This window comes from Martes martes (assembly GCF_963455335.1).
Source record: "Martes martes genome assembly, chromosome: 2".
Classification (NCBI taxonomy): Eukaryota; Metazoa; Chordata; class Mammalia; order Carnivora; family Mustelidae; genus Martes; species Martes martes.
The window spans coordinates 173755909-173768675 of record NC_137889.1 but is presented as its reverse complement, the minus strand read 5'-3'; the positions used below and the strand labels follow the sequence as shown (position 1 = coordinate 173768675).

The 12767-nt window shown below is 36.1% G+C and overlaps 1 protein-coding gene across 2 annotated transcripts in view; it reads right to left on the bottom strand.

The window, feature by feature from the left end:
- Positions 1-12767, bottom strand: part of SLC30A9 (solute carrier family 30 member 9) — an 84964-nt gene that overhangs the window by 43097 nt on the left and 29100 nt on the right. For both annotated transcript variants that reach the window (XM_080797779.1, XM_080797780.1), the window contains exons 5-7: positions 10960-11052; positions 10505-10587; positions 1679-1737 (exon numbers count right to left, since the gene is read on the bottom strand). In XM_080797779.1, coding sequence (XP_080653905.1) covers positions 1679-1737; positions 10505-10587; positions 10960-11052 — 235 coding nt within the window. The remainder of the gene's footprint in view (positions 1-1678; positions 1738-10504; positions 10588-10959; positions 11053-12767) is intronic.

Below are 12767 nucleotides of genomic sequence, written 5' to 3'. Positions count from 1 at the left end.
AAAGCAACCACCTTCAGTAGGAGAGTGAATGTTCTTTAAAGAAATATGGGAACAGTAGAGGGAAATTAAAGTGTTATCCTATTACTACAAAAAAAAAAGAGTATAATAGAAACAAATTTTAGGGGGCACCTTGGTGGCTCAATCGGTTAAGCGTCTGTCTTTGGCTCAGGTCATGATCTCAGGGTCCTGGGATCAAGTCCCACAACTGGCTCCCTGCTCAGCAAGGGGGTCTGCATCTCCCTCTCCCTTTGCCCTTAATCGTGCTCTCTCTCTCTCTCTCTTGCTCACTCTAATAAATAAATAAAATCTTTAAAAAAAAAATTCCATTCAAACCCTGGAACTTTTCAAGGTTGACAAGTATGAATCCTCAAAAGGCTTCTAGTGACACTGATTTCAGAAGTCAGTAGCTACTCTCAAAAATCTAGTGACAGTGAACCTCCATTGGAAACAGACAGAACACCTAGGAACAGATCCTCCCAGGAGGCAGGTCTCGCCAACCTATGTTATTCCACAGCAGCAGTGAAGAGGCTGGCTCCTGAGGCAGACAGTCCACCAATGGGATGCCAGAAACACAAAACTCAGAGAGGAAAGGGAAATTAAGGAGTTCTGAATACAATGAATAGAAAAGAAAAGGACAACAAATAAAATACGACTAGAGCTGTCATCACTGCCAATCAAAACTTTGCCAAAAGGGAGCAGTGTCTGAAATGTAACTCAGAAGAAAGGAGACAATCTGCACAGCTAGTCTTTTCTCTAAATAGGACCTTCACTTCTTGACAGGAGATATCTCCCAACTAAGTTTAAATGCAACGTTGGCGCTGGACATGATTACTTGGTATTTTGGAGGTACTGGTGACTTTGATAAAAGCCATTTCAGTGGAGTGGTGGGGATGAAAGCCCAAATGAAGGGGATTCAGAAGAGAATAAGAGGTAGGATAATAAAGGTAAACTTTCTATACTGGTCTCAATATTAATTTCCTTCTAATAGGAAGCATTCTGGCACACAAGTAGATAAGTTAGTAAATCTGGTGATGAAAAGTGAGGTACTTTTATCTGATTACATATATTTTTTCAGTGAAAGATGAAGCAAGGTCATCAGCTGAAGAGTTAGGCTGTAGGAAGTTTGGGAAGAGAGGAAAAGTATGCAACAGCTGTTTCACGGAGTGAGAGACTGAACGCATTATGGAAGTTCAGTAAGACTGTCAAATAATATTGTGTCCAATGATTTTATATATACTCATATAATAAGTAAGGACAATCAGAACGGCTGTGTAATTTTCTCGTCCAAGAGCTAAACTTTTTGAGTATAAGCAGAGAAGTGGCAGTTTGAATATTTAATCAGGGTTAGAAGTAGGAGAGAGGACAAAGGAAATTAAAGGTGTATAGGAGAGAGTTAAATTTTACTAAAAACCTAAGAAAATAAAGTCTTCTCCCTTACCTGTATCTATATACTTATGGTTTTTAACACTGTTAAGAATTTAAAGAGAAATTACATCCCGGTTTTTTTTTAATTTCAAGAAAACCAAACAGAGACAGACTACGTAATTCAGTAAATTACACTATGCTCAGGAAAATCTTGAATTATGATCAGACATGCTAAAATTTCACAGTGGACTGATACTAAAATTTCACTGTGCAAAAATACACACATGTAACATTATCAGAAAGATAATCTTACCTTGGTGTTTCCCAGGAAGTCTCTATATTCTCTTAGTATCTTTTGGTTTCTAAATAGCCCTTTATAAGAAAAGAATTACAAAATACATTTAGCTCATACATATTCTATCAGTCACATTCTACACTAACACAATTATTCTCTTTAAGAGTATGTTAAATATTTTCTATTGGCTATCAGTAAAAGTATCAGATTATTACAAAAAATCTGGATCTGCAACCTGGATAAAAAATGGGCAAAGGACTAGAACAGACCTTTCTCCAAAGATGATACACAAATGGCTAACAAGCACATTAAAGGATGCTCATATCAAACTCCTTATGGAAAAATGCAAATTAAGACTACAATAAGGTATCACCTCACACCCACCAGAATGGCCATTATCCAAAAACAAAACAAAACCAAACTCAGAAAATAACAAGTGTTGACAAGGATGTGAAGAAACTGAAAACCTTTTGTATGCTGGTGGGACTGTAAAATGGTACAACCGCTGTGGAAAGCAACATGGAGGGTTCCTCAAAAAATTAAAAACTACCATATGATCTAGCAATCCCACTTGGAGGTATACATCCAAAAAAAAAAAAAAAAAAGAAAAAGAAAAAGAAAAAAGCAAGCAAGCAAGGTCTCAAAGAAATATTTACATACTCATATTCAGAGCACCACTATTCAGAACAGCAAAGAAGTGAAAGCAACCAAAATGTCCGTGGATAAACAAAAGGTGGTATATGCATACAATGAAATATTATTCAGACTTAAAAAGGAAGGAAATCCTGGCACACAGATAAACCTTGAGGACATTAAGCTATGTGAAATCTCAGTTAAAAAGACAAATATTGTATACTTCTATTTATATGAGTCAAAATCATAGAGACAGAAAGTAGAATGGTGGTTACCAAGGGCTACAGGTAGAAGAAAAGGGGAACCATTTGTTAACAGAGTTTTAATTTTATGTGATGAAAAAGTTCTGGGAAAAAAATTCCTAAAGATTTGTTTCTTAACAATGTGAATATACTTAATAATACTGTTAAAACGACAAATTCTGTTGTGTTTTTTAACACAACAAAAAAAAGGCAGGGAGAAATGCAATGAGAGAAAGGTGCACTTTAAAAAATATTTATTTGTTTATTTATTTATTTTAGAGGGTGGGGGTAGGATGGGCCAGAAGTAGAGGAAGAAAAAGAATCCTAAGCAGGCTCCATGCCTACTGCAGAGCTTGAGGCTGGGCATGATCTCACAACCCAGAGATCATGACCTGAGCTGAAATCAAGAGTTGGACACTGACCCAACTGAGCCACCCAGGCGCCCCAGAAAGGTACTTTGATACAAGATTCTCTTCTCAATATTATCTAAAAACATGAATTACTTAATCTTGATAGAAGAACCGGTTCTTCATTTTTTAGCTCAAGGTATAAAAATACAAGAAAAACAAATTCCTATTACTTTATTTTCTCAAACTGTGTTTAAATATTTCCTTTAATATATGTACAGCCTCATGGTATCATTATTTTAATAGCAGAAGACTGAAAACAACCTATGGGGGAATGACTATATAAACCATGTTGTTCCCCCAAAATGGAGTATTATAAAAGGAATGAAGAAATGTCTCTATTTACTGCTACAGATTGGTCCTCAGGACATAATGTCAATTAAAAAACCAAAGACAGAAAGTATACCTTATTTATGAAAGGGGGTGGGGAGGGAGTTAATACCATATACATGCTATTTCATAGTATATTTTTTAATGGAAAAAATAACTACAAAACTGATTTTTTAAATGGTTACCAATGTGAGAAGGAGAAACGGGGTGGAGAAGATAAGGATGGAAACTAAATTTCTCTGAAGGTTCTGTCTGGTAGATGTGACTTTGGAATCATATAAATGTTTTACAAAATTATAAAATGAAAATCAAAATTATTTCTAAATATCAGAAGCAAAATGAAACAAATGAACCTCACTTTACATCTATTTGATGGTTTATCCATGCAGACAGTAATTTCAAGTGAATTTAAAACAAAGAAACGTTATACATCCTAGTAGAATATATACTAAAGACAAAAAGGAAAGTCACGAACACTTAAATCATCCTGATGGCAATAATATTGGTATTATTTTGAAACTACACCGTGTTCTTTCTATATATATGTATACACATATAAGGGTAAACCAAAAATATAATTATATTATTGGATTAAGAAATAAGATTTTCAGGGGCGCCTGGGTGGCTCAGTGGGTTAAGCCTCTGCCTTCGGCTCAGGTCATGATCTCAGGGTCCTGGGATCGGGTCCCGCATGGGGCTCTCTGTTTGGCGGGGAGCCTGCTTCCTCCTCTCTCTCTCTGCCTGCCTCTCTGCCTACTTGTGATCTCTCTCTGTCAAATAAACAAATAAATTCTTTAAAAAAAAAAAAAAAAGAAATAAGATTTTCAGGGTAAGGAAAAATTAAAAAACACAACAAAGAACACATTAAGTTTTTCAGAATAGCCTATATAGCTTCTCTCTTAAGGAAAATGAAGTATTTCTTATTACTGTCTACTGGAAAGACCTTAAAAATATGTCAACCTGTTAAAAATGAGTACCACTGGGGCACCTGGGTGGCTCAATCCGTTAGGCGTCCAACTCTTTAATTCCGCTCAGGTCATGATCTTGTGGTCATGAGACTGAGCCCTGCATCAGGCTCCACGCTGGACATACAGCCTGCTTAGGATTCTTTTTCTTCCTCTCCCTTTGTCCCTCCACACCTCCCTCTCTCCCTCAGGGGGAAAAAAAAAAAAAAAAAAGGTACCCCAAAGGCCCCAAATACAATCTCTCAATTTTATTTACCACAGGAAAAAAAAAATGGGGTTCTTTTCAGAGATGGGTAATGCCCAGTCTGGGCAGGACATGTACAAGATAAACCTGAAACACCTTATTATACCTAAAAGAAAGGATGCTACAATACTAGGGTTATGACAAAGGGACTTCAGAACCAACCTGAGGTGCTTCCATTGGCCAAAAATGGGACGATTTGAACACCACTAATTTGTCTACTTTGTTCTTTCCTTCCTAGCATGTCTCCTCCACTTTCATTCCCTTCTCCTTGATCTCCTTCCTACCCCACTGCTTCACCCTCTTGATACTGAACTCCCATGCTCTCAAAAAACTCTCTCTTCCCCTTTCTTCCTATATTACTGACCATAACTGTCTCTCAATTTCCACCTAGAAATTTCACCAACTCATCAAAGGAAGGTAATACTGTCACCTTTAAGCTTTAGTCCTATACAGAATTTAGAAATACAGTTGAAGAATTCAGATTCTCCTAAATAAAGCCTGTCAAAGAAAAGTATGTGTACATTTTTCTCAGATACTAGCACCTCTATCTCTATTTTAATCCTGCCACATTATATCTGTTCCCCAAAGTAACCAAACTATAACTGCAGAGCAACCATTCCCCAATGCAATCTGCCCTATTGGAACAACATTTGATCATATCCTATATTAGCATCTCTATTACCTAAAAGAACCCAATGGAAGCCTTTAACGGAATAGTGATACCAAAATTCTGAAGTTCCCTGACCCCAATATATATTTCTCTTAAGGCAATATTTCACCCCCTCAGATTTAACTGTAGATCTCTTTAGCGTATCTGTGAATATAATTAGCAACTGTTTGCTTTTTCTGAGGCCCAAACCCCACAGATACTAAGATTCACTGATTCTCTTTATTACTTCACAAAATGCTATACTAATGATTTAAAGGACTTGGATTCTGCAAAAAAATCTACACTTGCTCAACATGCAGATGACTTCATATTATATATTGCAAGACTATGAGAATCTCAAACATATTCCTTATTCCTCCTGACTAGATTAGTTGAAAAGAGAAAAAATGTTTTTCAATTTTGTCAAGAAAAGGAATAATCAGCAAAAGGTCATCCATTTTCTTTGCCTGAATACAAACTATCTAAAACCATCCTAGATCTTCAGCCAAGGTGCAACTGAGAGGATATTAAGACCGAATGACAGATTACTACAGACAGTGCTTAGTGAACTTTCTAAAACAGTTCAACTACCACTACCATATAAACTAAAACAAATACCTGTTTTTTCAGAGATATACACTGAAATATTTAAAGATGAAATGGACTAGTTTCAAAGTAATTTAGTAGAGTGACAGTAAAGGAGATATAGATAAAACAAGGTTGACCATGTGTTGATAACTGTAAAGCTGGGTGATGGATTCCTGTGGAATGGTTATACTTTCCTCTGTACTTCTATGTTTGAAATCTCCCACAAATGGGGGGAATGAAACAAAAACTGAAGAAGGAAGATGAGAAAATACTCAGAACAAAAACCTGCAGCAAAGTAGGCACAGAGAGAAGATATCTCAACATCATAAAGGTCATGTATGAAAGACCCACAGCAAATATCAACCTCAATGGGGAAAAACTGAGAGCTTTTCCTCTAAGGTCAAGAACAAGATAGGGATGTCCACTCTCACCACTGTTAAACATAGTATTAGAAGTCCTAGCATTAGCAATCAGACAACAAAAAGATATAAAAGGCATCCTGGGGCATCTGAGTGGTTCAGTCGGTTAAGCATCTAGACTCCTGATTCTTGCTCAGGTCATGATCTCAGGATTGTGATACTGAGCCCCACATCAGGATCCACGCTGGGTGTGGAGTCTGCTTAGGAATCTCTCTCTCTCTCTCTCACTCCCTCTACCCTGCCCCACTCTCTCCCTCACTAGTTAAAAAAAAAAGGAGGAAATAAAAGGCATCCAAATCAGCAAGGAACAATTCACAGATAACACGATACTCTACATAGAAAACCCAAAGACTCCACCAAAATACTGCTAGAACTGATACACAAACTCAGCAAAGTCGCAGGATACAAAATCAACAGAGAAATCTGTCACATTTTCTATACGCCATAAATGAAGCAGCAGAAAGAGAAATCAAGGAATTGATTCCATTTGCAATTACACCGAAAACCGTAAGATACCTAAGAATAAGCCTAACCAAAGATGTAAAAGGTCTGTACTTTGAAAACTATAGAATATTTATGAAAGAAATTGAAGAGGACACAGAGAAATGGAAAAACATTCCATGCTCACAGACTAAAAGAATAAACGTTGTTAAAATGTCTACACTACCCAAAGCATCTACATATTTAATGCAATCCCTATCAAAATACCACCAGCATTTTTCACAGACCTAGAACAAAGAGTCCTAAAATTTATATGGAACCACAAACGACCCCAAATAGCCAAAGCAATCTTGAGAAAGAAAAGCAAAGCTGAAGGCATCATGATTCTGGACTTCAAGCTATATTACAAAGCCGTAGTCATCAATACAGTATGGTACTAGCACAAAAATAAATACATAGATCAATGGAACAGAATAGAAAAGCCAGAAATGGGCCCACAACGATATGGTCAACTAATCTTTGATAAAGGAGGAAAAAAATATCAATGCAAACAAGATAGTCTCTTCAACATACTGGTGCTGGGAAAACTGGACAGCTACATGTGGAATGAAACTGGACCACTTACTTACACCATACACAAAAATAAATTCAAAATGTATTAAAGACCTGAATGTGAGGCACAAAACCATAAAAATCCTAGAGGAGAACACACGTAGCAACTTCTTTGACCTCAGCCATGGCAATTTATTGCTAGACATGTCTCCAGAGGCAAGGGAAACAAAAGCAAAAATGAACTATTGGGACTTCATCAAGATAAAAAGCTGCTTCTTCTTCTTTCTCCTTTTTTTAAAAGATTTTATTTATTTGAGTGAGAGCAAAAGCGAGAGAGATCAGAGAGAGAGAGGGAGAAGCAGACTTGCTGCTAAGCAGAAGTTCAATGCGGGGCTCGATTCCAGGACCCCAGGATCATGACCTGAGCCGAAGGCAGACACTTAACTGACTGGCTCCCAGGCACCCCAAGGTAAAAAGCTTCTGCACAGCTAAGGAAACAACAAAACTAAAAAGGCAACCTACAGAATGGCAGAAGATATTTGCAAATGATATAGCTGATTAAGGGTTAGTATCCAAAATCTGCAAAGAACTTACCAAACTCAACACCCAAAAAACCCCAAATAATCCAGTTAAAAAATGGGCAGAAGACATGACTAGACATTTTCCCAAAGAAGACATACAGATGGCTACAGACACATGGAAAGATGCTCAACATCACTCATCATCAGGGAAATACAAATCAAAATCACCATGAGATACCACCTCACCCTAATGGCTAAAATTAAGAACTCAGGAAACAATAGATGATGAGAATGCAGAGAGGGGATCCCTGTTACACTGCTGGTGGGAATCCAAACTGGAGTAGCCATTCTGAAAAACAGTACAGACGATTCCTCAAAAAGTTAAAAATAGAGCTACCCTACCACCCAGCAATTGCACTACTAGGTATCTACTCAAAGCATACAAACATACTGATTCAAAGTATATGTACCCTGTTGTTTACAGCAGCCATTATTAACAATAGCTAAGGTATGGAAAGAACCCAAATGTCCATCGACTAATGAATGGATAAAAGAAAATGTGGTGTAAATATACAATGGAGTATTACTCAGCCATCAAAAAGAATGAAATCTTGCCATTTGCAACAATGTGGATGGAGCTATTGTATTATGTTAAGCAAAATAAGTCAGTAAGAGAAAAACAAACACTGTATGATTGCACTAATATGTGGAACTTAAGAAACAAAATAGATGAACACAGGCGAAGGGAATAAAAAAAAGGGAGGCAAACTCTTAATTATAGAGAATAAATTGAGGGTTGATGGAGGGGAGGTGGGCACAAGATGGGCTAAATGGGTGATGGGGATTAAGGAGGGCACTTGCTGTGATGAGCACTGGGTGTTATATGTAAGTGATGAGTCACTAAATTCTATTCCTGAAACCAATATTACACTATATGTTAACTAACTGGAGTTTAAATAAAAACTTGAAATAAAAATAAATAAAAAATTTTTTAAAAATTTAAAAAAAAAGAAAAAAAATATTTAGAACATACAAAATTAAAGAGTTAAAATCTACCAAAAACTCATGAAATCAATTTAAGAAGATACACAATGTAAGAGATGGAGTAAAGGATATAAAAATGATCACAGAAGAAGAGTTAAGAAAAACAAATAAACATATTAAAGATAACCAACCTCAGCATCACCAGAGAAACTCAAAGTTAAAAATATCATCTACTGCCCATCAAATACACAACAAAGTTAAAACAATGGTAATATCCAGCATTGTCAAGGATTTGAGAAAATAGTCACCCTCATGCACTTTAAGTGTAAATGTAAGCTGGCACTATATTCCTTCAGAGAATATTCTATTAAATTTTAAAATTCCCATGTCCTTTGACCTTGAAATACTACTAACATTTTATCTATGTATTTGTAATAAGAGAATAATGTTATTGTATATTTAAGAAATATGATATTGACTGTTGTATTCTTTGTAATGGTAAAAAAAAAGTTTGAGAACATAAAGCTTATTACATCCACACAGTGGAATATTATGCAGCTGTTAAAAAAGAATGAGAGAGGTAGATTTCTATATGTAGACATGGGAAGATGTTTATGGTTACACTGGTAAGTATAAAGAACTAGAGGCAAAACAATAGGTATAGTGTCACCAATTTATGTTTAAGTGAAAAAAGTGAGGAATATAAAATTTGAAAATGCATCAGAGAAATATTCTGGATAGATATATCCCAAATTTCCAGCAACAGTTATCTATAGGAAGTAAAATGAGATGGTGACTAGAGAAAATAAAAGGAGACTTTTATTCTTTATATTTTTGTATCCTTTTTTAAATCACAAGTGTGCAACACTTTTGACATTAATGCATATATACATATATATAAATCAAAGAATTATCTAAATTATGTTTCACATAATCCTGAATCCTAATTCTATAAAGGTGGCTTTGTCACTCAACTACTGGAGTGTTAAATGCCCTGAAAGTCTTATTTGCAACTAAATCTCAAGCATCAAGCACAGCTTCTAGTTCACAGTAAATGTTTGAGAAATATGTGCTGAATGAATGAATGAAAGTAGACGTGGGGGCAGGCAGTGCCTGGGTGGCTCAATCAGTTAAGCATCCAGCTTTGGTTTCAGCTCAGGTCATGATCTCATGAGACATGAGATCAGCCTGGCATCTCTGTGTTCAGTGGGAGTCTGTGTCTCTCTCTCCCCCTTTCCTTTTGCCCCTCTCCCAATTCATGCAACTCTCCCTGGAATAAATAGAAAAATTAGAAAAGTAGAAATGGGGAAACTGAATTAACAGACTTTTCTGTAAGAAAGCACAATCACTTTTAGAACAAGTGTAATCTTCAAATCAGACCATAAATTATAATATTCATGTATCTTATAATAAACCACCAACCAGCTTTGTTTCCTCTCATCATCCTTAAAAGAGCTATAGAGGAAAAACACAAAAAAATAGATACTGCTTTTATTTTTTTTTATTTTATTTTGTTTTTTAAGATTTTATTTGAGAGAGAACAAGCATGCAAACACACAAGCAGGGGGAGCAGCAGGCAGGAGAAGCAGGCTCCCCACCAACTCAGGAACTCGATGCTAGGATTCAATTCCAGGACCCTGGTATCATGACCTGAGACGAAGGCAGACACTTAACTGAGTGAGCCACGTAGGCGTCCTGATACTGTTTTTAAAAAGTAACTGAATCCCAAAGTGGCAATTAATATTTGCTAGAACCAGAAGAGCCAAAGCGGAGAGGCATGCAACTACTAGGAAGTGCAATTATTAAAGGCCCAAGTTTTACCTACAACTTACTTTTCAATTAACACCACTTTAAAGTGAATATACTTACTTTCTCTGTATTCTATTTCTGCTTCTTTACGCAGTTTTTTCTCTCTGGCCAGAGCTTCAGGGCTTCCCCAAACTTCCAAGGATCTGTGCATACATATATGGCCATCAACAATGGACAATTTTAATGACTTTATTGTAATTATATTTAAATCAAGATGAACTATAAGTACATGAAAAGATGACAACAAAGCATAAGGTCCTTTAGGAAAAATACATAGGACTTAAAAAATGTTTCTAAATTAACTCTAAACAGTAAGTAAATTCAACAACAAATTTTCTTATAAATTATCAAATACTTCTGGTTAACTAGTACATATTAGTAATTCGCAAACAAGTTTGCAAAGATAAAAATATTCTGCTTTTAAAATAGAACATTTAAAAACCTCTATCCAATATTGGTTTTTATTATTCTAAAATTTGCCTTGTACATTTATTCTAGAAGAAGCATGTTCTTACTTTGCCTCCACATCTGATCTCAAGTATACAGTAAAGGACTCAGTATCTTCATGAGGACTTCGTCGTCTGATTTTTCGAAGCTGGTCTAGATCACTGAAGAGAGAAACGTGCTGAATTTATTCTGAAAAGGTTCACATAGTTTTTGTTCTTAGAAGGATTATTAGGGGTAGGTAAAAGCCACTACCTAGATCCTGATCTTTAAAGGCTATACAGATCAGTTTAAGGCTGGAAAGATCAGTTTAAAGATGGCATTTTGGGGACGCCTGGGTGGCTCTGTTGGTTAAGCAGCTGCCTTCGGCTCAGGTCATGATCCCCGCGTCCTGGGATCGAGTCCCACATCGGGCTCCTTGCTTGGCAGGGAGCCTGCTTCTCCCTCTGCCTCTGCCTGTGCTCGCTCACTCTCTCTCCCTCTCTCTCTCTGACAAATAAATAAAAAAATAAATAAAATCTAAAGATGGCATTTTGTACACAAAATTTGGTCTAGAGACAGTGAAAAAATAAAAATTTTTCTTGATGCTCACTAAAAATACCATAACATGATAGGCAGAGATGTAATTCCTTCATCAGTGTTTGTATTTTATCTGCTATGGACACCCCACTGCAATGTCTGATGTATGAAAAAAAGTAGAAAAAAACATGGATTAGAGTAACATCCTCTACTTAAGAATTTAAAATTTAAAATTTATACTCATACTTGTTTATATCCAGATTAATACTAAGTGGTGATACTAAATGGTAATACTATTTATAGGTATCAAGTCATAAAGAGTGTCTGTCAATTCTATGTTATTTATTTTCCATTCTCAAGGTTTATGTATTCATCAAGTCACTGCTAAACAATCATTCTAAATTTGATCAAATTTCCTATGGAAATTTTAGAAGAGTTATGAAAAGGCCTATAAATAAAAAGCTGGTATAAGTTCCAAGAAATTAAACTTGGGAGATTATAGGGTGCCTGGCTGGCTCAGTCAGTGGAGCATGCGATTCTTGATCTCGGGATTGTGGGTTTGAGCCCCACACTGGGTGTGGACATTACTTAAAAACAAAATCTTTAAAATAAATAGAATACAATAAATCAATAACCAACCATCAGATATTAGTATAAAGTTTGGACAAGGTATCAAAGATATGTATTCTTTTTTTTTTTTTCAAGATTTTATTTATTTATTTGACAGAGAGAGAGACAGAGATGACAAGTAGGCAGAGGGGCAGGCAGAGGCAGAGAGAGAAGCAGGCTCCCCACTGAGCAAGGAGCCCGATGCGGGGCTCGATCCCAGGACCCTGAGATCATGACTTGAGCTAAAGGCAGCGGCTTAACCCACTGAGCCACCCAGGCGCCCCCAAAGATATGTATTCTAACCCCATGATGCTGACTTAGTAAATGAGCTGGGTCATCACTGACGTCTTTACTGTTTCCTGGCCTACAATGTGGAGCTAGCAATACCTAATCTACTTAATTCACAAAATTTTTGTGAGAACTAAATGAAATACACCATGTGAAACAGGACATTTTTTTTACATCAATCAATGGCACAACTGGTTGTTAATAGGTATGTAAGTCATAAAACTGATTATAAGAATTCTTATTTCTTGATAATATACCATAGAGGATATAATGAGGGGGAGGCTAAATCTGATAACTAAATTGTCAAGAAATTTTCCATGTAATATGGCTTGCTTAGGTAAACACGGAAAGGAGGGGGAAATTTTTAATTTGTGACAAATATCTCAACAAATCTATGATTACAAGAAAATTCATAACAAAAAGATATCAGAAGACAAAAATAATTTATGCTCAACAGAGTTGG